At 33.8% G+C, this 27637-nt stretch overlaps 1 protein-coding gene and 2 pseudogenes across 3 annotated transcripts; 2 read left to right on the top strand and 1 right to left on the bottom strand.

Annotated features, from left to right (window-relative positions):
* Positions 1-1779: 1779 nt before the first annotated feature.
* On the bottom strand, positions 1780-9770 carry RBR1 (retinoblastoma-related 1). Of its 2 annotated transcripts, none has more exons than XM_068621171.2 (18): positions 9437-9770; positions 8300-8404; positions 8068-8210; positions 7885-7981; positions 7717-7763; positions 6801-6990; positions 6534-6600; positions 5782-5961; positions 5506-5699; positions 4553-5432; positions 4244-4388; positions 4066-4138; positions 3477-3653; positions 3277-3396; positions 3050-3194; positions 2824-2945; positions 2444-2559; positions 1780-2138 (listed from the first exon to the last, which is right to left on the bottom strand). In XM_068621171.2, exons 1-18 carry the CDS (start codon positions 9527-9529, stop codon positions 1988-1990), a joined length of 3045 nt encoding a protein of 1014 aa, XP_068477272.1. In that variant the 5' UTR covers positions 9530-9770; the 3' UTR covers positions 1780-1987. The 2 variants fall into 2 exon arrangements, with proteins under 2 accessions (XP_068477272.1, XP_068477275.1); XM_068621174.2 differs by having other exon boundaries at positions 1780-2132; positions 9437-9762.
* A 3790-nt stretch (positions 9771-13560) lies between these two features.
* Positions 13561-22954, top strand: LOC137828490 (uncharacterized; annotated as a pseudogene). The gene is made up of 3 exons (XR_016517740.1): positions 13561-17296; positions 17449-17584; positions 19371-22954. The product of XR_016517740.1 is annotated as an uncharacterized LOC137828490 (transcript).
* A 259-nt stretch (positions 22955-23213) lies between these two features.
* LOC137828502 (putative disease resistance RPP13-like protein 1 pseudogene) lies at positions 23214-24463 on the top strand (annotated as a pseudogene).
* The last annotated feature ends 3174 nt before the right edge of the window (positions 24464-27637 follow it).

Below are 27637 nucleotides of genomic sequence, written 5' to 3'. Positions count from 1 at the left end.
TTATCAATAAATTATTCTTAACTATAATTGAATATTTACGTTATATTTTTTAAAAAAATAAGTTATTTTTGTAGTAAATCATTTATTAAATATAAATTATATATATATATATATTTACTTTCATATCATTTCTCACTACAAAAGGAAAAATGATATTTAACAAAGTGAACATAATCAAAATCATCGATAAACCGTATGTGAGTTTTATCATATAAAGTCAAATCAAAGATAAGACATATAATAAACGTTACAAATTTTAGAAAGAAGAAAGTGAACATCTAATAAAGCAAATGAGACAAACAAACATATGTGATTAACTAATTAACTATTAAGGTAATTAAGCACATTCATACACTTAACTACTTTATCATGTGAAAGTTGTAACTTCTTCCTTCAGTGTATATGAGACAAGCATATCAAAGTAGAGGATAGAAAACATTATGACAATCTATAATGTGTTTTTTCAAAAAATTATTTCAAATTTTACCAATCTTGAAAACACTTTTAGACACATTCCATATTGCATAACTGGGAATGTAAATTTGCATTTATCAGATCCAATAACAAGTTTCAAATTGTCTAATTTAGAAGGTAAACACACGTTTCAATTAATTAAAGATGTTGTAATCCAAATAATCACCAGATTACACCCTCCAAAATATATTAAAAAAAGCACAACTCCATAACCAAACCGTCAACCATTTTAACTTTTTTACCAAAGAATAATTTTTAAATTATAAAAATTATGGGGGTGCTGAAAGAACCTAGGGAGGTGCAGAAAAAAATATCCTTTTTTTTCCTCCTAGATTTCAACTTCTTGTTCATTACTTTTCTATCTTGCACTCCCATGATCACTCCCTACACCCCATAATAAGAGCGAAAGGATTAAAATATCCTCCTTCACTGTTCATTGCCATTGCACTTTAAGGAGGAAGAAGAAGTAGATATAGAGAAAGAGTAAAACAGTGAGTTTGATGGTAAACATGTTCGGGAAGCTAGTTTGAAAGGTTTTGTATAAGTTTCAAAAATTTTGTTCAATTTAATTCTAAAAAGCATCTCATATATTCTAAACAAAATTTACCTAAAACCTCATCCCATATGTTCCAAAAATATATGCCATTGGTTTAGAGTAAAAAGTTTAGAGTAAAAAGTAAAAGCCCATGTTTTTTATTTTTTCAAAAAATATGTATAATTTTTAAAATATAAAAACACAATTTTATATAATATATAATTATGAATTATATAATATACAATACTAAAGGTTTATATGTTTCAATTATTTTTTTTTAAAAAAAATGTTTTTATATGACTAGTTCAAAAGAATTTGTTATTTATTCTTATTATCATAATAAAAATTTATACAATAAATTTAATTTGTTAAAAAATTAATATATTTATCTTTTTTAAAATTGTGTTAAAATCATATTAAAATTGTCAGAAATACAACAAATATTTTTTAAATTAGACACTTTATCAATACGTATCCTACAAGTGTCATACGAGTATCAGTATCTAATATATGTGTCCAATACGTATCCTACAAGGGTCATACGAGTATCAGTATCTAATATATGTGTCCAACACTGACACACCATTTAAGCTGCATGTACGAGTCTTATAGTTTAGAAACCAAAGCTATTAGGTTTAACCTAACCTGTTCAAATGTTTAACTTAACATTGTAGCCTAATAAAAGACCAAAACAGATTGTAGATGAGCTTGACCTATCCCTGAAGATTGGTAAAAGAAAGAGTATATGAACAATGAAGATTAAAACCAAGTTGAACTAGGAAAGGAAACTATTATTGATTAGATAATCAGAGACCTACATTCTGCATTTAATTCCTAACAACATACACAGAAGTACAAGAGGGCAGTGGCGGCATTCTACAATCTCACCGCTCATTCAATACCCCTTCTCATAAAGCAGCTAATAATATTATATGGACTCGAGAAAGGAGACAAGCAGAATATACACATCATTGAACTTTAAGAGTCAGGTTGCTCTGATTTCACTGGTGCACCTGATGATGATGCACAACTTCCATTCTGCAGATAGAGGCTGTTTGCAACCATAGAATCACTAACCAAGCCCACATCAACATCATCAAAATTCAGGGGTCCTCTCACCTTCCTGTTGCTAATACATAGAATCAAACACAAATAAATTAATACTCAAGAGTGGTTAAATTTTTGAAAAAATTATTTCTTTTTATCTGACATCTTCAAAATTCAAAATATAACATTAATTACCCTTCAGTCAATTATACTTTTGCTTTCGGAAAAAGTTGAGGTAAAACAGGTAATGTCATAAATATTTTATTAGGATCAAGAAAATTCATTGTATTTGTTTTTTTCTACATAAAAACCTTAATAGACAGATGAAAAGGAACAAAATGAGTAAATAATAAGGTTCAAAAGGTCAAGGGATGGAGAAAAGCATACCCATTCAAACGGTTATTGATAGCAGTCAGGTCTTTTGAAGGGCTCTGATAAGCATGAGTGCTCTCCCCAACACATGCATAATAGCTTTTTGAGCTGTGTGATATTAGAGCGTCCATCTGTGTAGATAACAGATGAACATAAGTGTTCCAAGATTTTGTTTTCCAATGAATGGTTTTGTAGAAACGAATTTATTGTGTGCACTAGAGATCTTATCAAATAGCAAATTAAAAAAATAGTCATCTTTGAAAATAGAACAGATTGAACACTACAGTGCTCACTTTGACATCATAATGTTAGATGGTTTGGTTTGTATGCACTAGTAATAATCAGAACCTTGGAGATCCGGTCCGAAAAAGAAATCCAAACAAATAAATTAGTACCTTGGACGATCGTAATGGAGAGACATAAACATTGTGTGTAGCAGATACTTTTTTTGGAGACATATCGGGAAGGGTAGGGAAAGATGATATTTTAGGAGATCCTGGACATTGAGCTAAATGGCCTGTAAAGAGAAAAAACACACAAGTCAATAAATAGATCACAAGATTGGCACAGTACCGGAAGTCAGGTAAGCCATTGAAAGTAAAATCACAAATAAGCAAGTACCATCATTTTTATTATTAACTTCAGGTATTCGGTCGCTTTTTGTAGTTGCTCCAGAAGGGTCAAGTTCAACCAGCAGTGGCTTTACAGAGGGAATAAATATTTCATTGTAAAAGGTGATGATGTCAACATGCTCCTGTCCTGTTCTCTGTTTTCATTAAGCTCAGTTATGAGGTCATGGTATCAGAAAAGTTTGCATAAGCATTGAATTTTAACCATCGGTTACATACCCCATTTCGGCGTGCTAATGACCAATCAACAAATACACTGCGGAAAACTTGTGGTTTGCAATGTGGCTGCTTTCTGTAGTTGTATACTATCTCTCTAAAGGTTAGGTTTAATTGTGAAATCTGCAAAAGAGAATAGAATGAGAAAAAGGTAATAATAGAAAACACGTTACACTCCAAATTTTCTAAATGTAAAAAGAAACCTTTGCAACTCCATAGAAACAACACAAGATGATTTGGTCTATATGATGGTTGAAAAAGAGAGATGTCCGTTGATTTAGAATCCGCTGGAAAAGACAGTATACATTCTCCCTTATCTGCTGAGATAATTGTAGTCTTTCAACCATGCCACTAATTCTGACTGCTCCCAACTTAATGATCTAGCAAACATAGGAAATGTACACAGGCTGAAATGCTTAAAATTGATTTAGTGGAGAAAAACAAACATTGCATCTTAAATAAACAGACGAATCAGAACTGCTCCCTCAGCATGAAATAATTCAAATTGAAGTGGTGTAATGTAACAGTTAATTTCAAAAGGCAAAGTAAATTCTCAATATAAAAAAACATCTACACCATGTTGTCCCTGGAAACACAATGGTCAAAACCTGGAGCTTTGAAGTAACAGATAGAGGTGTTGTCACATTGAATTGAATAAAGAGCTCATCGCAACACATATACAGACAGAGTCGCACACTAAGGTGGTTTCCTTAGAATTCACTAAGCTAAAAGGTAAAGATAGTTATCAAATGAAACCTAGTGAACATGGCAAATCAGTGTTATGATCAATACCTTGCCAAAAAAGATGTTGATCCCAGTTTCTGCACACGTTTCCCCTCCACCTGCTGGATTTGGCTTTGTTGGGCTGCATCGAATAAAAATTCAACACAAAGCACCAAAAGGGAATAGTAAATTGGCTAAAAATAAAAATTAATGAAAATTTACATGAATACCAAAGAACCTGTCATACCTGGAAAATGCAGACTGCAAAGGTGGTGGCGGTAGTTTTGACTTAAGGTTGCTGAAGGGAAGAAGCCGATCTTTCACAGGAGAAGTTAGAGAATTTCTTTCCATCAATACATTTCGCTTGGGTGATCTTATATCCCCATTCTGAGCTGAAATTGATTTACAGATGTTACTCAAGATGAACAGTATTTATTTTCACCGTGGGCCTTTCGAGTTAAACTTATGTAGTAAGCACAAAGAATTATATGAGAACTCAGAAAACATGACCCAAGGACTTCAAGTTAGAACTAGAAGGAGAGAAGAGAACTATTACTTGGTGAACTTTCAAGCTTAGGCAAGGTAGGCACTGGTGGCAGTCCTCCACAAGAGAAGTTAATTTGCATTGCAATTTCGTCCAATGATGGCATTGGTTCAGCTAACAGACCCAGGCGATTTATCTCAGCAGAAAGGGCAGGTCTGGCAACTGCCAAAGAATTATACATTGAAGAACCCTTTTCCCATACCATGCTCTCCAGAAGTCGTTCTTCCAATGAATTCAGATGTCGCCTCAATTCTCTTGGCAGAGATTCTTCATGTCTAATGAAACTTTCAATCACCTTGCTAAGATCAAAGGCTGTAATTCCAGTCCTCTCAAGTACTGCAGGGAACAACATTGTTACAGTCTTATGAGTTGCCAGGACTAATTCTGCAGAACATGCAAGCATACACCGATGGAACCTCTCATTGGTAAGAAGAGGGGTCAAATTAGTTGCATGAAAAACTTGAGCTTCAGCTCTGCACATTGCCTCCAATACCCTGTAGTATAACTTCAGTGCTTCCAATCTTCGTTGTTCTGCCCATATATTGTCCATGAGGTTTGCACTTTGCAGGCTTCCAGTTACACATAGTTCTCCAAGTGGACTACTAGGAAATGTAGCCTGCAATATAATCTGTGCTCTGCGCACTACATCACTTGTAACATCCCTATCACATGATGTCAGAAATCGTTCCAGCTCTGGAGAGGGCTTCGGTGCAAGTGGAGAAATGACAGTTCGAAGCCACTTTGCTGTAGTCATTGCTGTGCTTACAGGGGTGGCTGCCATCTTTGAGTTCGCGCTACCTGGGATGCCATTAGGATGTGACGAGGGAGAGCGGTGAGGTGATAGTGGACTTGTAATGGTCTTAACAGGTGATGCCAGTGAATCAAATTTCCTCTATAGAACACAACAAAAGATGATTTAGGTGTTATCTTATACATGATAGAAACAAAGTTTCCATTGAACATACCTTCACACCACCTGCTGAAATAGAACCTCCAGACAAGCTTCCTGAAGCTAACAGGCTATCATCCTCATTAATGAATAACCTCTCATCCAGTTCACTCTTGGTGCGAATCATGTAATCATAATCTTTTTCTAATAAATTTAAACTAGAAGGTAGAGAAGATTCTTCCATCAGGTCTTTAAAATAGGTCAAACCATCTATAAAGAAAAGGATAAAAAATATCAGTTAGACATCAGTTATTAATGAAAAATAAAGAATAATGACAAAAGGAAAATGAACCTTTATCGATATTTTCTAGGTTTTCAGTTTCGCATTCAGATGCCAAACAGGGCTTCTTCTTCAATATATCTGCTATTACATTATTGGCTTTCTCCATTGTTTTCCTCAACTCATCTTCAGTAGTGTTGCATATGTTGCAAAGGGAAGCAAGGAGGTCCACACCTTTATTATTTTTCTTAACTGAAAGAAGATACGAGGATATTACTGCTAATGTCCTATAGGCTATTGCAATTATTATTTATTTAGATGTTACAATTGTAAATAAAGAAATCAGTCTTTTAGGTCGTCATTACTATTTAATTAGACATTACAATTCTGTAATTACTAGTTAATTTAATAGTTACAATCTCTTCAAGAACTACTGTACATATCTTTAACAGCTAAAATTCTCTATTTTAAAGATCCCATTGCTATTTAATGAGAATGGCCCCAGAGGCACAGCTCGGTTTTTCCCAAGCAATATTCCTAATTGTTCCTTATGTGGTTCTTGTGATTTCTGACAAGATACAAGAGCCTCACCAGAAAATCATATGACATTGTAAGTTAAATTCACAATGCCTCATTTTTCTATCAATAAGAAAAAATTCACTTTTAAGGCCATCAACAAAAAAAACCTACAAGTAAATGGATGTTTGAGAACAGGAAAGATCATACATGCTGTATTTACTGCATGCATGTAAAAGTGAAGCCCCACAGGAAAGATAACAAATTTAAACCAAATGCAGGAAAGCGGTGAGAACAAAGAGGATTACCAAAGCGTGAGGAGTCATGAATGTTGAAATTCCGAAATCGAGTAGGAACATGAATAATTAAGATGGCCTGTAACAGATACAACCAGAAAATGAGAAACTATTTCCTTCATTTCCCTCACAAAAGCAACACTTAAGTTATTAGAACTCATAAAAAATACAAGTGTTCAAGGTTTCAATAATCAAACATATATTTCCTTAAAAAATTGAAGTGTTCAAAGTTTTAATAATTATCTCAACAGAAAGGAGTGCCATGAGAATCTAAGTTACCAAGATTGAAATTAGACCATTGGTGCAAGTCACCAAGTCTTTGAAGCGGCTGAAAGCATGTACACGGAGAGCCAAGAAAAGCAACCATCCAATTCGATGGTATTCAGATGCATGAACAATAACAGATGAGTTCCTTTCAGCATTTGAGTCAGTTGTCACAAAGAACTCTCCAAATACACGTTTATAGTACCTACACCATCGAACATAAGTTTTCATGTCATCTCAGCTCATGTAGGCATGTTGCACTGCACACATGATAATCAAAGCAAACGACTATATACACCTAAAATAGGAATGATCAGCATATATCATTGCAAAGTCTGAGAGATGACTAAATGATACAAACAAAAGAATCTGATTTATTGGATAGTTAAAAATAACAGTAGTATGAAATATTGGAACATAACATAATTATAGTTCCAGATAAGAGCATCTAGACTTTGATAGGTTAACTACAAATTTTCAGTTGCTTCCATATTTCATTAAGTACTATTACCCCTTCAGAATGCATGTACCCCCTTAAGTAGTCTGGCATCCTCTATTATAAACACATTTGTATTTTTTTTTTCTTCACAAAAATAGATTTCATTTATGACATATTGTCAACACATATTACATATTAACAAAATACAATAACAGTAAATAACACAATACATAAGGCAATGTAAACTTCACTACCAAAATGAGCAACTGCAACCTTATGAAAGGAACATGAGATGCACACACATGGATTACTAAATAACCATCCATGGAAAAATATGGTTCCTAGAATTGGCACATGTCAGGTTTGCTGAATTATTATACAAAAGGAAATAATACATGGGTAAAGAGTTTCACTAATACCATAAATTAACGAATAACAACGAGCACCTTAGATATCAATCAAAGAAATGTATGGAAAAGGTGGAGTACTCACTTGCTAAGAATCTTTAAGTGAATAGCATTGGCATGTATCTCCTTTGCCTGGTATAGACATACCAACATAAAAAATGGTTTAATAGAAATCTATTCTAAGGATTAATTAAAAAAGAAAATCACACAAGGGCTCAAACTTTGCGACCATTAGTCTCTACTTAGTCAATACCTCCAGCTTGTTTTCCCAATCTGTTCCATATAGATTACTCAAAGTTGGACCAGCCTTAACAACAAACTGTGGAAGTTCTTTGAAAAAATCTGCAATGCTGTTTAATAGAAAATAAATGACATAAGTAATATAAAAACCTACAAAGTACAAACTAACATGCTAGTCAAAAGGCCAGTAAAATACTTGAGCTTAGTTGCTCTCAATATACGACACAAGCTAAGTGCAGTGATCGCATTCTCTTCCTTCCCAGCCTCCTCATTATTGTGGATCAATTTCTTGACAGAGTATGAAATAAAAGCAAACCAATACCGCTCTGCTTCTTCAGCCTGGAAAAGAATTATACAGCATCATGAATTCAAATAAAATATCACACATCATTATTTCAAAGAAGGATATTAATAATATTCATAAATACCGTTCCATTCCCCATTGATGAAAAATTTGTCAGAAGAATATGTTTGGTTTCTCCTAGCAAATCGATTGCTTCTTTACAGCTTTTCTCTTCCAATGCTAACTCATTCTGTCACAGAAAAGACATCAGTGTAGAATTTAACAGGTAAGGGATCTCAATTTAAATGTTACTTAATGCATATGAAACCATATATGGACATTTCTTCTATTTTGACATTCACTTATTAACCCAATCTCAACTTGATATGGATTCAAGATCCTAACCAACACACACATGTTGGTAAACTATCCACATTTGTTGAGTATATCAGCCAACTCCAACAATGCAACAGCATTAATTTAGATTAAAAAAAATGCAAGTGTGGAAATGTTAAAGGTGATAGATATCCTTATGGCTACTCAATACTCCACAATTCTTAAGGATTTCCCAAAGAAAGGAGTGAGTGAGATGCACACAGGTGATACCCAGATGACTATTATATTCTCCACAACTCAGTTGCTACTAGTTGTGAATTCAGCTTCTATTCTGACTATTCAAGTCTAGAAATTACTTATGACTGCTAGCAGCTGCAATACTCCACTACAATGCTGCAGAGGACCTAAGTCTCACTATTGACTACTTCCACACTCACGGTCACTGACACATACAAACGCACATTCTCTAAAAATCAATCATGAATAGGCATTCAACATCACAAGCACATGGGGTCACTCAATGAATATTTAGTGAGAAACTCCATTTAATTTTTGCTTTCATTAGGACACCGTCATTCCACTTATCTCCTAAATGAAAAAGCATTATACATTTCACTGTCCTTTGTCTCAAACAGGAATGCACAAACATTAACAACTAATTTTCCACTGAACAATTAAACATTTTCGGCAGCATCTTCTTGTTCTCAACTAAAAAAAATACAAACTTAACTTAGAAAGGTACTTAACAAAAATAAAATAAAATAAAATATCAAATGTTTATACCCATTAACTAAAAAACTTAAAGATCTCGACTTTCTGCATACACACAGCTCCCTCTGAAACCCACATACGACTACAGTGTACAACACACACAACACTAATTTAGCCAAAAAAAAAAAAAAATCTCCAAAATTAACTTATAGAACGAGCAAAAAAAAAACAGAACCTTGAGGAACTCTACGAAGCGAGACACAACTTGGTCTGTGACATTTTCTGGCTTGCCATCTTCTCTCATGTTGGATTCAGCTGGAGGACTCATGCGGGAACCCTAATTGGCTCAGATCACACGCAGAGTGGCTGGATTCCTAGAGTTGGTATGGAGGAATTGCGAAAAAACCAAAGACGAATAGGAATTGAGAAACCCTAAAGGAGAATGGACAATATAGATATGGAGAGAGAGAAGTGTTTTTTTTCTTTTCTCTTCTTTTCTTTATGAAACGCAACTTTGTGTTGTTGTGTTGCTTTGTCTGTTTGGTTCTGTTGTTGTTGTGTGAGTTTTTGTTTTGTTTTTTGTTTTATTTTTTTAATAATAATAAATGGATATTGAAATGTTTTTCAATTAAAAATGAAAAAAGTTGTCGCGTTTTGGCGCCACTGGCTGTGCCCTACAGGAAATTTTCCCGCCAAAATGTTGTCTCAAGAGAGTTAGGGTCAATTTAGTAATTTCTCGTATGTATCATAAATAAGGTATTTATTTAATAATGAAATTTAATTTTCATTCTCTCTCTCTTTATCTTTCATTATTGTACCTGTTCCAAAGGAATTTATTTTTTTCTATGTTTTAAATATCTTTCTTTTCTTTTTCAATTGAGTCATCCACAATTGTAACTGTTATTATATAAAAAATATCTTTTACAACATTTATTTTCAATTAAAACATGAAAAAATAAAAAAATGGATATACACAAAAGTGCCTTTTTTTAGTATTTATAAATAACATTTTAAAAAAATAGTATAGTATAATGTAACCATTAATTTTTATAATGTATAATTTTATAATATATAGTATATTATATTATGATAAATATTAATTTTATAAATATATTAATGTATGTTTAAGTTTGTATTCCTAAAGTATGGATTGCATGCACTACAAGAAAATCATGAAATAAAAACCAATTTTTAGAGACCAAAATAATTAGTTGCAATAGTAACTAAATTAGAGACCATTTTAAAAACTAAAAGGAAATTTGGTTTCTAAATTAGTTTATATTATTTTTTATTATTGTTAAATAGTTTCTAAATTGGTATCTAATTAGCAACCAAGGTTTTAGAGACTAAATTTAGAAACTAAATAATTGGTATCTAAAACCTTAGTTGCTAATTAGATACCAATTTAAAAACTATTTAACAATAATAGAAAATAATAGAAACTAATTTAGAAACCAATTTTTTTGTTAGTTTCTAAAATAGTCTCTATTTTAGTTCCTATTGTAACTAATTATTTTGGTCTCTAAAAATTGGTTTCTATTTTATGATTTTCTTGTAGTGATGTATTCAAGTGAATACTTTCTTTATGGGTATTAGTAGTTTGAATCATATTGATCAAAGTTAAAAAAAATGGTGGAAAATATAAATTAAAAAGACAGAATTTATGTGATATCATAGTGTTTATTTTTTTTATATAAATTTGATAAGTTTTAAATTTTGCCTTAATTTGTTTTTTCAATGTGCTAATTCTTTCCAACTTAAATCTAATAAATGCTTGTAGTATTCATTCTGAAACTTAATAGCTTATTATTTCCAAATTAATATGATTTACTTCTGAATATTCTAACTTTAAATATAATATATGAATTCAATTTTAAAGTTTTAATTGTAATTGAATAGAAGTTATTTCTGTATTAAATTCTCATAAAGTTCAAACAACTATTTCAAAATACTGATTTTAATTATAAATTTCATGAACATTAATGAGAGAGAATTTAAGTCAATGTTTAACAACTTCACTATTAAATCTCCACCTACAAAGTGCATATCTTTCTGTGAACTCTTAAAATAAAACCATAAATAACTCATCTTTCACAAATTGTCCAGATATAATTCTGCAGGTAATTTTTCAATGGATAATAGTTTTCTTTAAATTTTATAAGTAATTTTACTTTAATTTTTCTATAAAAAATTCTAGAAATATTTTTCCTAAAAGAATATTAGTGCAACTTTAAAATTTGTAGAAAAATCAGATTTTTTTTAAAAAATTAATAATTTTATTATTAATAATATTTTTTTATTTAATTATGAAATATTAATTGTTATAAATTTATTATATCTAATACAAACATATTATATGAAAAAAGTTATTATTATATACACACACTCTAATATAATATATTTATATAATAAAATAACTTATGTTTAAATTGGTTTAGAGTTCTTATTTTTTTTTCTCAGTCTGAATTTAAATAAAAAAAAAACTCCATACAAGCAATTCTCCAATAATAGTCTAAAATGTTCAGAATGAAGATACAAACAAAACAACCTAATTACTAGAAAAGGTCCATAGTAGAAGACAATAGGAATAGCAATGTTATTTATATAAACAATATTTATACAAGAACAACTATATTTTATAATGCCTATCCATATTAAGATAGTATAAATTTGACTTTAGTTATTAGGAAGAAGAGGAGGAAGAGACTCTATCAAAAGAAGAAGTGAGACTGAATTGAATGTATTAAGTTTAAACATTTTCCGTAAGAGTGTTTAGAGAGAAAAAGGCAAATTTTGTGGAGGTAGAGGATAAAATTGACCATGATATTAATTAGAGATAAGATATTCATAATATATATATAAGTGGGTATAAACCTCAATTTTATAAAGTTGAGTTAAGCTTAAAATTAAATTTTTAACCTAATATCAGAGTTATTTTAAGCCTATCGTATCGGATTACCATAAATATATAGTCTCACCCACGAGTTGGCAACTTCGGCATGAAGGATGTGTGATAAAGATTTCACATTGACTATAAAATATGACATTTCATAATATATAAGTGGGTGCAAATCTTACATTATAAGTTAGTTTTATAAAATTGAATTAAAGTTTCACTTCTTAATAAAAAAGGAAGAAGAGAAAGTCTTCTAAACGGCTATGTAGTTATGAAGCAAGACAAAAAAAAAAGATAAATGGTTTCTTGATTGAGATGTTTTTTTAGAGATGGATGAAAACTTTAGACATTCTATAAAGCTTGACAATGATCCTAAAATGGTTGTGATGGGAAAAGGCAATGTTCCCTTGAATATTAATGAAATTACACATGCAATCTCAAATGTTTATTATAACAATCTATTATTAATAGGACAACTTCAAAGAAAAAAAAAACTAGCTATTTGAATGGAAATGTAAGTCTATCATTTTGGAAGAGGACTAATTATGGTGACAGAAATGTTGCGAAACAAAATGTTTTTCTTGTTAGCTACTGTGGCAACAAAATATCCTACTTGTTTTCAGATGTAGCTAGAGAATGAATCTCATCTTTAACCCAATAGTTTAATAACTTGAGGATACTTTCTGAAAGAGAAGGTAAATTGGTTGCCCTCCATCACCACACCCCCAAAGCATCTATGCACACACTGCTTAGTAGGAAAACAAGGTCAAAGTTCTATGTCAAAGAAAAAAGCTTGCAAAAAGCATCAAACAAGCTTCAACTTATATATGCAAACATACTTGGACCTATCAAACCAGCTTCAAACAGTAACAAGTAGTTCTACTGTAAAATTTGGATTTACTTCTTAAATGAAAAGTCTATGTTTAAAAGCTTCAAAGCCCATGTTGAAAAAGAAGTTGGTATATGTTACTTGTTTGATAACAGATAGAAGTGATGAATTCACTTCAAACAGATAGAGTAAGTTGCAAATCAAAGGGCTATCAATTGTTTGATCCAATATCCTAGAAAGTCATGCCTACTGTATCCATCTTTTACCTGTGATCTTAATAATTTTCATGCAGTCAGTGTTGCATTTCACCAAACACCTTTAAGACATTATCTTCAACCACTACATGGAGATTGCTGACAGCAGAGGTTATCACAAATAACTAAACCCTGACTGTTTGATTAAATGATATATGATTACTAAATATTATTTAATATCATGAAAAAAAACCATGCAGAGCTAAAAAAATCACATTAAAAGTTAATATATGAACTAATAAAATAATAGATTTTAACATGCTTTTTCATATACCTCTTAATTTAAGCAATTCACTTATTGAGTGAATAGTACAATAATAACTACTCATTCATAAATGCTGTTGCCGTTTGTGATGTAGGGAAGAATAAAAAGGATCGTTGACTAACTATTGAAGAAGAATTTTTTTGATCAAATATCTGATTATTGCCCTTTTCATGAACCACTGAGTCATTGGCAAAAGCTAGCAGAAGTTGAATCCCTTCATCTTTGTCCTACCATGGCCTTAGAATTTGTCGGTGGTGCTCTTCTCTCTGCTTTTCTTCAGGTTGCATTTCAGAAGCTAGCTTCTCCTCAAATTCTCGATTTCTTTCATGCAAGAAAGCTTGATCAAAATCTGCTTAACAACTTGGAAATCAAGCTGCACTCCATCCATTCTCTGGCTGATCATGCAGAGCGAAAGCAGTTCATGGATCCTCATGTCAGAAACTGGCTGCTTAAGGTCAAAGATGTTGTCCTTGATGCAGAGGATCTCTTGGATGATATACAAAAACTCTCCAAAAGACAACTAGATGCTGAATCTGAATCTCAAAGCTGTTCAGACTGTACTTGCAAGGTACTCAATTTCTTCAAATCTTCTCCTACTACTATTAGTTCCCTTAACAAGGAAATTGAGTGTAGGATGAAACAAATCCTTGACGACTTAGAATTTCTCTCAAGCCAAAGGGGTGATCTAGGATTGAAAACAGCTAGCGGTGTTGGATATGGGTTGAGTAATGAACTTCCACAAAAATCCCAAACAACATCTTTGGTTGTTGGAACTGATATTTATGGCAGAGATGATGATAAAGAACTGGTTTTTGACTGGATGACATCTAACAAAAACAATAGTAACCAGCCATCAATACTCTCTATCGTGGGCATGGGTGGAGTGGGTAAGACCACTCTTGCTCAACATGTATTCAATGACCCAAAGGTGGATGAGGCTAAATTTGTCGTCAAAGCCTGGGTATTTGTTTCAGATGAATTTGATGTTTTCAAGATATCAAGAGCAATTCTTGAGGCTGTTACTAAATCAACTGATGATAGTAGAGATCTAGAGATGGTTCACACAAGATTGAAGGAAGAATTGACAGGGAAGAAATTTCTTCTTGTTTTGGATGACGTTTGGAATGAAAACCAACCTAAATGGGAGGAAGTGCGGAAGCCCCTTGCTTTTGGGGCCCAAGGGAGTAGAATTCTTGTTACCACACGTAGTAAGAAAGTTGCTTCCACCATGCGGTCAGAAGATCACTCCCTAAAGCAATTACAGGAAGATGAGTGTTGGAAGTTGTTTGCTAAACATGCCTTCCGAGATGATGATACTCAACCCGATCCAGAGTGCAAGAAGATTGGCATGGAGATTGTTAAAAAATGTAAAGGACTACCTCTTGCCTTGAAAACAATGGGAAGTCTATTATACAACAAATCATCTATTTCAGAATGGAAAACTGTGTTCCAAAGCGAAATATGGGAATTTTCAAATGAGTGTTGCGGTATTATTCCTTCTTTAGCATTGAGCTATATCCACCTTCCATCCCATCTGAAGGTATGCTTTGCTTATTGTGCCCTATTTCCCAAGGATTATGAGTTTAAAAAGGAGAGTTTAATTCAGTTGTGGATGACTGAAAATTTCTCACATTGTCATCAACATATTAAGACTCCAGAAGAAGTTTGCCAACAATACTTCAATGATCTACTATCAAGGTCCTTCTTCCAACCATTAGATGAAAATAAAAAAGTATTTGACAAGCAACACTTCAATGATGTACTATCAAGGTCATTCTTCCAACAATTAGATAAAAATAAAGAAGTATTTGTCATGCATGACCTTCTAATTGATTTGGCAAAATATGTAGGTGGAGGCCTATACTTCAGGTGCGAACTTAATCAAACAGAAAATATACAGAAAGCAACTCGTCATTTTTCATTTGAACTTGGATACAATCGCTATTTTGATGGGTTTGGAACTTTATGTAATACAGAAAGCTTACGTACATTTATGTCAAAATCTATGAGCCTGAATTATTTTTGGAGTTGGAATATGAAAATGTCGATACATGAATTGTTATCCAAGTTTAAGTTCATACGTATCTTATCTCTGTCTTATTTTTCTGACCTTCAAGAGTTACCAAACTCTGTTGGCAATCTTGAGCATCTACGTTCCATAGACCTCTCCCGTACTGCAATAAAAAGAATAACTGAAAAAATATGTTTACTCTCTCACTTGCAAATACTGAAGTTGAATTACTGTAAAGATTTGGAGGTGTTGCCCTCAAATTTGCATTTACTCACCAATTTGTGTCGTCTTGAATTTAAAGAGACTAAAGTGAGAAAGATTCCGCCGCATTTGGGAAAACTGAAGAATCTTAAAGTAGTAATGAATTCTTTTAATGTTGGCTTTAGCAGGGAATTCAATTTTCAACAGCTAGGAGAGCTCAACCTCGATGAAAGTCTATCAATTGAGGAGCTACAAAATGTTGAGAACTCGCTAGATGTATTAGAAGCAGATTTGAAGAATAAAACACACCTTGTGACGCTGGAGTTGCGATGGATGGAGAATCGGAACTCTATTGATTCAAAGAAAGAAGAGGACATAATTGAGAATCTGAAACCTTCCAAAAACTTAAAGGAATTGTCAATCTTTGGCTATAGTGGGAAACAATTTCCAAAATGGTTACTAGAAAATTCATTGTGGAATATGACGTCTTTAGTGTTGGATGAATGTAAATCTTGTCAATGTTTACCTCCCCTTGGACTTTTGCCGTTTCTCAAGGCATTGGAGATTACAAAACTTGATGGGATAGTGAATATTGATGGTGATTTTTATGGGAACAACTCTTGTTCATTTAAATCCCTAGAAAGATTGGAGTTCTTCAATATGAGTCAATGGGAAAAGTGGGACTGCCAAGCTGTGACAGGTGCTTTTCCACGTCTACAAGAGCTTTCCATAACAAATTGTCCCAAACTGAAAGGACAGCTACCACAGCAACTTGTTCCTTTGGAAATACTACAAATTGAAGACTGTGAACAACTTGAGGCTTCAAGTCCCAGGGCTCTATATTTAAATCTACGTTACAGTGGAAAGCTGCAGTTGGAGTGGGCTACAATGAAATGGCTTGTAATGGGTGGCCACAACATGGAATCATCATTGCAGGAAATTGTTGGGTCTGACAGTCTTGAACACTTAATGATTTATTCACCTCTCGAGTCAATCAGTGATGACTGTGTCTCTCTGTGGAACTTTCCACTAGATATCTTCCCAACACTCAGCACGCTTCATCTCACTGGGTTTCCTAATTTACAGATGATTTCACAGGGTCTCATCCATAATCATCTGAAGGATCTGCATATCATTAGGTGCCATAAATTAGAATCATTGCCTACAAACATGCATATGCTGCTTCCATCTCTCAGGTATCTATCCATAGAAGACTGTCCAAGACTTGAGCCGTTTCCTTAAGGAGGTTTGCCATCAAATCTGGAAGAGCTGGAAATCAATAATTACTCTAGACTTATTGGCTCATAGAAAGGAGCTTTTGGTTCGGGGACAATTCTTCTCTGAAAAGCTTGTGCATTGCAAAATTGGATGCAAAATGTTCTCCAGATGAAGGTTTGCTTCCACTCTCTCTTACTTCTCTAACCATCTCTCGTGGTGGAAATCTAGAAAAACTGAACTACAAGGGTCTCTATCAACTCTCATCCCTTCAAACAATGGCTTTTTCTCACTGTCCAAGACTTGAGTCATTCCCTGACAGAGGTTTCCCATCAAATGTGGAAAAGCTGGCAACCAGTAATTGCTCTAAACTTGCTAGCTCACAGAAAGGAGCTTTCAGATACCGTTTTTCTTTGGAAAGCTTGTGATTTCAGAATTGGATGCAGAATGTTTTCCAGATGAAGGTTTGCTTCGACTCTCTCTTACTTCTCTAACCATTCGTCGCTGTCCAAATCTAAAAAACTGGACTACAATGGTCTTTATCAACTCTCATCCCTTAAAATGTTGGCTCTTAAGGACTGCCCCAATCTCCAACGGAGGAAGGTCTTCCAAAATCAGTTTCAAGTCTTCAAATACAGTGTCCTTTGGTGAAATAGCGTTGCCAGAAAGAAGGAGGCGAAGACTAGGAAAAGATTGCTCACATTCAAGAACTGTATATATTGTAGTGATGTTGTTTGTTTTGAATAGTGATGCATTTGGTGGGTTACTTATTTTTTTTTGTTTAGAATGTTTACTTGCCTCTTCCTCTTTCGGTGGTAGTCCTGCCATACCTTTTAACATTACTATTATTAGTGGAAAGTTTCGACAAAGTTTTGATATAATTGTTGTTATAATGAAATTATAATAATAAAGTTTCTCCTTTAAATTATTGTTATTATAATTTAAAGAGTTTACTTTTAAAAGATAATTGTTCGTTTCCATTGTAAAGGTATGATATTGTAGTTAGAACATGTGTTTAAATGTACTTATACTTGAAGAGCTTCATGTTTAGTAGATATGAATTTAATTTTTTAAATTCCTGGTTGCTATGATTGATAGAGGTTATCAGAGGAAGATATCCTTCTGAGACATTATTAGTGCCTGTGAAATAAGGCAGGTATTTTGTGATGTCCGAAAAGATATTTCTACTTCAGAGTTTGTTTTGTTTGATAACAGTCCAATTTAACTGAGCCAACTCTATAATTTCAGTCAATGTATTGTATTTCGTGGAGAAATAAAGTATAAGTATGTTTAAACAAGTTTAAATAGAGTTTCCATTTCTGCAGATTTTCCATTCAAGGCCTATAATTATGCTCTTCTGTAGCTACTTTTCCTTGCCAAAACTAGTTTCTTCATCTGCATCCAGTTCTTGAATGAAGATTGGACACCTTTGATTTATTTGCAACAATTGCACCCAGATAAAATCCTGTGTCCATGCACACAACTTTGGAGTCCTTAAAGTTCTATGCCTGACTTGTGTAAAAGTTTAATTTGCTGCATCTTAAGGTACATCACAAGATTTACCTTAAAGTTCTAATACACTCTAGTGGACATTGCTACCAATCCGTATAGGGATCTTATATTTCAACCAAGTTCAGACTTTCAATTGGGTCATCCAAAAAACTTCTCCAGCATCTACTTTTCCATCCTTAAAAATTACTATGTTTCTCTGTTCCCATAAACTCCAAACAATCATTGTCCAAAGACCCTTCCACAGCATATTTCCTTTTCGTCTAAGTTGAATAGGTAGATAGAACTGTTGGAAATGGCTCAAAGGATTATTGTGTTCCAACTTGTGTAAACTATCTTGCAGCTGAAAAACAGATGTTCAACAGAAATAGTTAATTTTGACAGTGACAACAGAAATAACTCAGCATTGTTGAAAGAACTTGATTTGCAATTTCATGTTTATTATCTATATTATCTGGAACATGATTTCTATTATTTCCTTATCTTACTTTTATATTTTACTTTTCTTTTTTCAATGAAACTTTTCTTTAAATTTGCATTATATTTATGAAGAATAGAAAGTAAAATTTTATTGAGAATTTTGATATTAAGAATATTTTTCCCGTATATTGTCATTCAACTAACTAATTCTTTAATTCTAAATTATTATTCTTTAATAATTTCATATTTATTAACTCAAACTTTATAATGCTATTTAATCTTTATTCTTCTTCAACTTCGGCTGAGCAAATGTTAATGCAGAAATGTATGTGATTCAGAAGTCATCTTCTACAGTTTATATGAAATCCTTAAGATTATGAGGTACTGTTTTTAGTAAAAAAAACAAATGAAACTGTTTAAAATTATGAGGTACTTAAAACTTAAATAAATTTAATTCCCTTACTTAGTTAATAGTTTAATAATACCCACTCATTCATGAGTGCAATACAGCTGTTGCAGGTTGTGATGTTGGGAAGAATAAAAAATTATAGTTTGACTAACTATTGAAGAACAAAAATGTTGATAAAATATCTTTCAGTGAACCACTGAGTCATTGGCAAAAGCTAGCAGCAGTTCATCTTTCTCCTACCATGGCCTTAGAACTTGTTGGTGGTGCTCTTCTCTCTGCTTTCCTTCAGGTTGTATTCGAGAAGCTAGCTTCTCCTCAAATTCTCGATTTCTTTCATGCAAGAGAGCTTGATCAAAAGCTGCTCAACAAGTTGGAAATCAAGCTGCACTCCATCCATTCTCTGGCTGATGATGCAGAGCGAAAGCAGTTCATGGATCTTCATATCAGAAATTGGCTGCTTAAGGTCAAAGATGCTATCCTTGATGCAGAGGATCTCTTGGATGATATACAAAAGCTCTCCAAAAGACAAGATGCTGAATCTGAATCTCAAAGCTCCGGCTGTACTTGCAAGGTACTCAATTTCTTCAAATCTTCTCCTATTACTATTAGTTCCCTTAACAAGGAAATTGAGTGTAAGATGGAACAAATCCTTGACGGCTTAGAATTTCTCTCAAGCCAAAGGGGTGATCTAGGATTGAAAACAGCTGGCAGTGTTGGATCTGGGTTGAGTAATGAACTGCCACAGAAATCACAAACAACATCGTTGGTTGTTGGAGCTGATATCTATGGCAGAGATGATGATAAAAGACTGATCATTGACTGGCTGACTTCTGACATCAACAATGGTAACCAACCATCAATACTTTCTGTTGTGGGAATGGGTGGAGTGGGCAAGACCACTCTTGCTCAACATGTATTCAATGACCCAAAGGTCGATGAGGCTAAATTTGTTGTAAAAGCCTGGGTTTGTGTTTCAGATGAGTTTGATGTTTTCAAGATATCAAAAGCAATTATTGAGGCTGTTACTAAATCAACTGATGATAGTAAAGATCTAGAGATGGTTCACACAAGATTGAAGGATGAATTGATGGGAAAGAAATTTCTTCTTGTTTTGGATGATGTTTGGAACGAAAACCAAAATAAGTGGGAGGAAGTACGGAAACCCCTTGTTTTAGGAGCTCAAGGGAGTAAGATTCTTGTGACCACACGTAGTAAGGAAGTTGCTTCTACCATGTGGTCAGAAGAATACTCCCTACAACAATTACAAGAAGATGATTGTTGGAAGTTGTTTGCTAAACATGCATTCCGAGATTATGATACTCAACTAAATCCAGAGTGCAGGGAGATTGGCATGAAGATTGTTAAAAAATGTAAAGGACTACCTCTCGCCTTAAAAACAATGGGAAGTATGTTATATAACAAATCATCTATTTTAGAATGGAAAGCTGTGTTCCAAAGTGAAATATGGGAATTTTCAAAAGGGCGTTGTGATATTATTCCCGCTTTAGCATTGAGCTATATCCACCTTCCTTCCCATCTCAAGATATGCTATGCTAATTGTGCCTTATTCCCCAAGGATTATGAGTTTAAAAAGGAGGATTTGATTTTGTTATGGATGACTGAAAATTTCACCCACTATGGTCAACATAGTAGGACTCCAGAAGAAGTTTGCCAACAATACTTCAATGATCTACTATCGTCATTTCTCAGTTGAATTTAAATACAAAAAATATTTTGATGGGTTTGGAACTTTATGTAATACAGAAAGGTTACGTACATTTGTGTCAATGCTAACAACCGACATTATTACCAGTGGAGTTGGGTTATGAAAATGTCTATACATGAATTGTTCTCCAAGTTTAAGTTCATACGTGTTTTATCTATGTCTCGTTATTCTAACCTTATAGAGTTAGAGTTACCTGACTCTATTGGCAATCTTGAGTATCTCCGTTCCTTAGACCTCTCCCATACTGCAATAAAAAGACTAAATGAAAAGATATGTTTACTCTCGCACTTGCTAATACTCAAGTTGAACTCTTGTAGATGTTTGGAGGAACTACCCTCAAATTTGCATTTACTCACCAATTTGTGTCGCCTTGAACTTATGTTGACGAAAGTGAGAAAGATGCCACCGTATTTGGGAAAAATGAAGAATCTTAAAGTAGTAATGAGTTCCTTTAATGTTGACGATGACATTCAACAACTAAGAGAGCTCAACCTTGAGGGAAGTCTATCAATTAAGGGGCTGCAGAATGTTGAGAATTCCCTGGATGCATTAGAAGCGGATTTGAAGAATAAAACACACCTTGTGGCGCTGACCTTACAATGGCAGAGGAATCAAAACTCTATAGATTCAAAAAAAGAAGAGGACGTAATTGAGAATTTGCAACCTTCTGGAAACTTAAAGGAGATGTCAATCTTTGGCTATGGTGGGAAACGATTTCCAAATTGGTTACTAGATAATTCACTATGGAATATGGTGTCCTTAAAGTTGACGGGATGTCAATATTGCCAACTTTTACCTCCCCTTGGACTGTTGCCATTTCTGAAGGTCTTGGAGATTAGAAAACTTGATGGGATAGTTAGTATTGATGGTGATTTTCATGGGAACAACTCTTCTTCATTTAAATCCCTTGAAACATTGGAGTTCTCCCATATGTGTCAATGGGAAGAGTGGGAGTGCCAAGCTGTGATAGGTGCTTTTCCATGTCTACGAAAGCTTTCCATAACAAATTGTCCAAAGCTGAAAGGACAGCTGCCAGAGAAAGTTGTTCCTTTGGAAACACTAGAAATTGAAGACTGCCAACAACTTGAGGCATCCGCTCCTAGGGCTCTAGAATTAAAACTACGTGACTGTGGAAAGTTGCAGTTAGAGTGGGGTACAATGAAAAGCCTCACAATGACAACATCATTGCTGGAAACGGTTAGGTCGTCCGACACTCTTGAATACTTGATGCTTATTTCATCCCTGGAGTCAATCAATGATGATTGTGTCACTCTACGAAATTTTTCACTGGATATGTTTCCAACACTCAGGACACTTTATCTCTGTGGGTTGGGTAATCTAGAGATGATTTCACACAATCAGATTCATAATCATCTAGAAGAGGTGACACTCAAGAATTGTCCTAAATTAGAATCATTGCCTGGAAGCATGCATATGTTGCTTCCATCTTTGAGGAAGTTATCCATAAGAGACTGTCCAGGACTAAAGACGTTCCCTGACAAAGGTTTCCCATCAGAACTCAAGGATCTGACAATCATAAATTGCTCTAGACTTGTTGGCTCACTGAAAGGAGCTTTCACAGACAGTCCTTCTTTGAAAACCTTGAGAATTCATGGAGTAGATGCAAAATGTTTTCCAGATGAAGGTTTGCTTCCACCCTCTCTTACTTCTCTAATCATCTATGATTGTCCAAATCTAGAAAAATTGGACTACAAGGGTCTCCATCAACTCTCATCCCTTCAGAAGTTGAATCTTAACAAGTGCCCCAATCTCCAATGCTTACCGGAGGAGGGTCTTCCCAAATCAATTTCAACTCTTCATATTGGTGGTTGTCCTTTACTGCTACCGCGTTGCGTGAGAGAAGAAGGCGAAGACTGGGAAAAGATTGTGCACATTACAAATTTGTATATATGGTAATGATGTTGTTTGTTTTGAACAATGATGCATTTGTTGGAGTACTTATTTTGTTTTTGTTAAGAATGTGTATCAACTACTTTCCTCTTCATCTTTTGCTGCTATTCCTGCTATACTTTTAACAATTCATTCCTTTTCCTTTTAACACTACAATAGTGCAAAGTTTCGCCCTCAGTGCAAATGCTTTCCTTTTAACACTACAATAAAGTACGCATAAAATAATTTTTTTTATTAATTGTCATAATTATATAATAAGAACATTTTTAATTTTTATTCATGATTAAGAGTGTATGGAAATTAAAAAATTGTTTAATCAAAAGAAGAATGCAAAGGGTAAAAGGAGGTAAAAGAATATCAAAAGAACTGCCACAGAAACCACAAACAACATCTTTGGTTGTTGGAACTGATATTTATGGCAGAGATGATGATAAAGAACTGGTCTTTGACTGGATGACATCTAACAAAAACAATAGTAACCAGCCATCAATACTCTCTGTCGTGGGAATGGGCGGAGTGGGTAAGACCACTCTTGCTCAACATGTATTCAATGACCCAAAGGTGGATGAGGCTAAATTTGTCGTCAAAGCCTGGGAATTTGTTTCAGATGAATTTGATGTTTTCAAGATATCAAGAGCAATTCTTGAGGCAGTTACTAAATCAACGGATGATAGTAGAGACATGGAGATGGTTCACAGAAGATTGGGAGAAAAATTGACGGGGAAGAAATTTCTTATTGTTTTGGATGATGTTTGGAATGAAAACAAAACTAAGTGGGAAGAAGTGCAGAAGCCCCTTGTTCTAGGAGTCCAAGGGAGTAGGATTCTTGTGACTACACGTAGTAAGGAAGTTGCTTCCACAATGCGGTCAAAAGACCACTCCCTAAAGCAATTACAGGAAGATGATTGTTGGAAGTTGTTTGCTAAACATGCATTCCAAGATGATGATACTCAACTAGATCCAAAGTGCAGGAAGATTGGCATGAAGATTGTTAAAAAATGTAAAGGACTACCTCTTGCCTTGAAAACAATGGGAAGTCTATTATACAACAAATCATCTATTTTAGAATGGAAAACTGTGTTCCAAAGCGAAATATGGGAATTTTCAAATGAGTGTTGCGGTATTATTCCTTCTTTAGCTTTGAGTTATATCCACCTTCCATCCCATCTGAAGGTATGCTTTGCTTATTGTGCCCTATTCCCCAAGGATTATGAGTTTAAAAAGGAGAGTTTAATTCAGTTGTGGATGACTGAAAATTTCACCCAGTGTCATCAACATAGTAGGACTCCAGAAGAAGTTTGCCAACAGTACTTCAATGATCTACTATCAAGGTCCTTCTTCCAACCATTAGATGAAAATAAAAAAGTATTTGACATGCAACACTTCAATGATGTACTATCAAGGTCTGTCTTCCAACAATCAGATAAAAATAAAGAAGTATTTGTCATGCATGATCTTCTACTTGATTTGGCAAATTATGTAGGTGGAGGCCTATACTTTAGGTGCGAACTTGATCAAACAGAAAATATTGAGAAAGTAACTCGTCATTTTTAATTTAAACTTGGATACAATCGCTATTCAAAGTAAACTTAGCAGAACAGTAGATTTCATTAATATATTTCCTTCAAACATACTGTAGCAATCTTTCTAATTTAATTCATTCTCGTTTTCCCTTTTGTACTTCTAATTCATTATGTTACGAGCTATCTATTAATATGTAACATTAAAATATATCAGTATTTAATTATTATCTGTTCAACTATGGTTGGTTGCATTAGTCAACTGTAAAATAGTTGTTCACCGATTGGTCTGATCTAAAACAAATTTTTGGTTGTTTAGATGCCAGATAAAATATGAGCATTTCTAGTTCAAATTGACTTCACCTGAAGAAAATAATGTTCTGCCTCATTAATTTCTCCCAAGGATTTTGGTTTGGTTTAGGTTTAGAGTCATGAATCACTATGTAAGAGAAGCTGCTGCTGATTTCACAGAGAAGGAGTATTATAATCACTCTGTTGCCAGCCTTACATTTTTTGTTTCTTTTAACCATTATCTATATGAAGAATCAAATGCCTCAACTTTGGGAGAATAAAAGTAGTAACTAAAGTTGGTGTTTTCTCTTTTCAATTTACAGTCTCCTACTTTGTATAAACAGAGAAACTCATACACCAACTTTTGGATTATTCAGGTATCTCTGCTTCTGAAACATGTTCATAGCATTCAAATGTTGCAGGAAGCAATAAACAGCCTGCATAATGGCACTTTATATATGAAACTAACTTTCCAAATGGAAAAATAAACTGATCAATCAGATCAATAATTGAATCTGATGCATTAAGTGGAAGCAACCAAAATATAAATAAGTAACCAATACACAAGGAGATAAACACAGAATAACTGTCATAACAATATAAATATGTAATCAAAAGGATGGAAAAGAAAAAAAAAGAACTATTTAACTAGTTTGATTGCAGTTTGTTATCCTCTATTGAGTTGTCTAATTTGTTGTTTTGAAGGTTGCTTGGGTTTATTTATTGATTAGTTAGCCACCAAATATGACTAGATTCATTAAACTTTAAATTTGTGTTGAACAAGGTACACATTAACCAAAAATCATAGGTACTTCATTTTATCTTTTTCTCTCAACCCTTGCATAATTGCCTCCAAAACAGAGAAAGAGGGTACTGAGAATTCATTTTACACTAACATAGAACAACAATATATTCCATAATATGTTTCCCTCACCATAATTTACACCAATCTTTCTAATTCAATTCATTATCCTTGATCAGAAGCTGTTTCGCTATCAACATGTGAGAGATCTTTTGGATGAAATACAAAATGAACTATCCAAAAGCGAAGTAAAAGCTGAATCTGAAAGTCAAACCTGACAATTCCATTCGACACTTGGAGATTCATTCATACAATTTGAGGGATTGTCCAATCAGTTTTGTTATATATTTGTTACTTCTGCAACATTGTTCAAGGACAACCCCTCTGCTTTTCTATCCTTTCTTCTGGAAACATAGCGGATATTTCTTTTCTTTAGTTAACAAATTCGAATGATGCAAATGGTAATCTTGTTCCTTGAGAACTCTAGGATGGCCAAGAAACGACACATCCTTCCATGCTCAATGAAGAATTGTACACGTGGACGACATTGTTATCACAGGTAGTGATAAGGAGTGGATTGTACAACTAAAACAATACCTTGATCAAAAGTTCTAAATAAAATATCTTGGATACTTGAAGTGTTTCCTAGGTATATAAGTGGCAGAATTCAATGTTGGTTTCATTCATATCTCAAAGAAAATATGTTCCTAACATTCAAGAAGACACATGGATGATGGATGATAAATGAAAAATGCTAAGCCTGTAGCATACCAATGGATTCAAACTTGTATCTAACCAAGGAAAAATTCATTATAATCTCACAAGATATAGAAGCTGCTGGGACTGCTGGGATGTCCTTAAATCTGATGTTATGGAAGCTGTAAACCTGTTCCAAGATACTGGGGTTATACCAAAAGGCTGTAATGCTTCCTTCATTGCTTTGGTACCTAAAGTGTGTGACCCTCTTTCACTGGATCAATTCAGGCCTATATCCCTTGTAGGTATGTTCTATAAGATCGTGACTAAGGTCTTAGATGGCCGTATGAAGGATGTTCTTCATTTGATTATCGACGAAAACCAATCTACCTTTCTGAGGAATAGAGGAATGCTAGACAACGTGCTCGTGGAAAATGAGGTGGTGGAGGAGGTTAGGAGGAATCGTAGGAGTGCTCTTTGCTTCAAGGTGGACTACGAGAAGGCTTACGATTCGGTAAGGTGAGACTTCTTATTTGATATGTTGCAGAGGCTAGGCTTTCATAGCAAATGGGTGAGGTGGGTTAGAGGATGCTTGGAATCGTCCTCCATCTCAGTGCTCGTTAATGGAAGCCCAACAGAGGAATTCAAATCGTCAAGAGGATTAAGGCAGGGTGATCCTATGGCGCCTTTCTTGTTTCTTGTGGTTGCTGAAGGTTTAGCTGGTTTAGTGAGACAAGCGTCTAAGCAAAATATGCTAACAGGTGTGAAGGTGGGAAGGAGGGAAATTGTATGTAGCATGTTTCAATTTGCAGATGACACTCTCTTCTTGTGTGAGGATTCTTTCCTTAATGTATTCATTATAAAGACGATTCTTAGATGCTTCGAACTAGTTTCTGGTTTGAAAATCAACTTCCACAAATCAAAATTGGCTGGGATAAATGTTGATAGGTTTACCTTGGAAACCTACGCCAAGACTCTTAATTACAACACACACTACAAGAAAATCATGAAATAGAAACCAATTTTTAGAGACCAAAATAATTAGTTACAATAGGAACTAAAATAAAGACCATTTTAGAAACTAACAAAAAAATTGGTTTCTAAATTAGTTTCTATTATTTTCTATTATTGTTAAATAGTTTCTAAATTGGTATCTAATTAGCAACCAAGGTTTTAGAGACTAAATTTAGAAACTAAATAATTGGTATCTAAAACCTTAGTTGCTAATTAGATACCAATTTAGAAACTATTTAACAATAATAGTAAATAATAGAAACTAATTTAGAAACCAAATTTCTTTTTAGTTTCTAAAATGGTCTCTAATTTAGTTATTATTGCAACTAATTATTTTGGTTTCTATAAATTGGTTTCTATTTCATGATTTTCTTGTAGTGACAATGAGGATGCCTTTCAAGTACTTGGGGTTAGAAGTAGGAGGTAACCCAAGGAAGGTACAATTCTGGGAACCAGTAGTCAAGGTC

This window comes from Phaseolus vulgaris, chromosome 11 (assembly GCF_051622355.1).
Source record: "Phaseolus vulgaris cultivar YP4 chromosome 11, ASM5162235v1, whole genome shotgun sequence".
NCBI lineage: Eukaryota > Viridiplantae > Streptophyta > Magnoliopsida > Fabales > Fabaceae > Phaseolus > Phaseolus vulgaris.
This window is presented reverse-complemented; position numbering and strand designations above follow the sequence as displayed.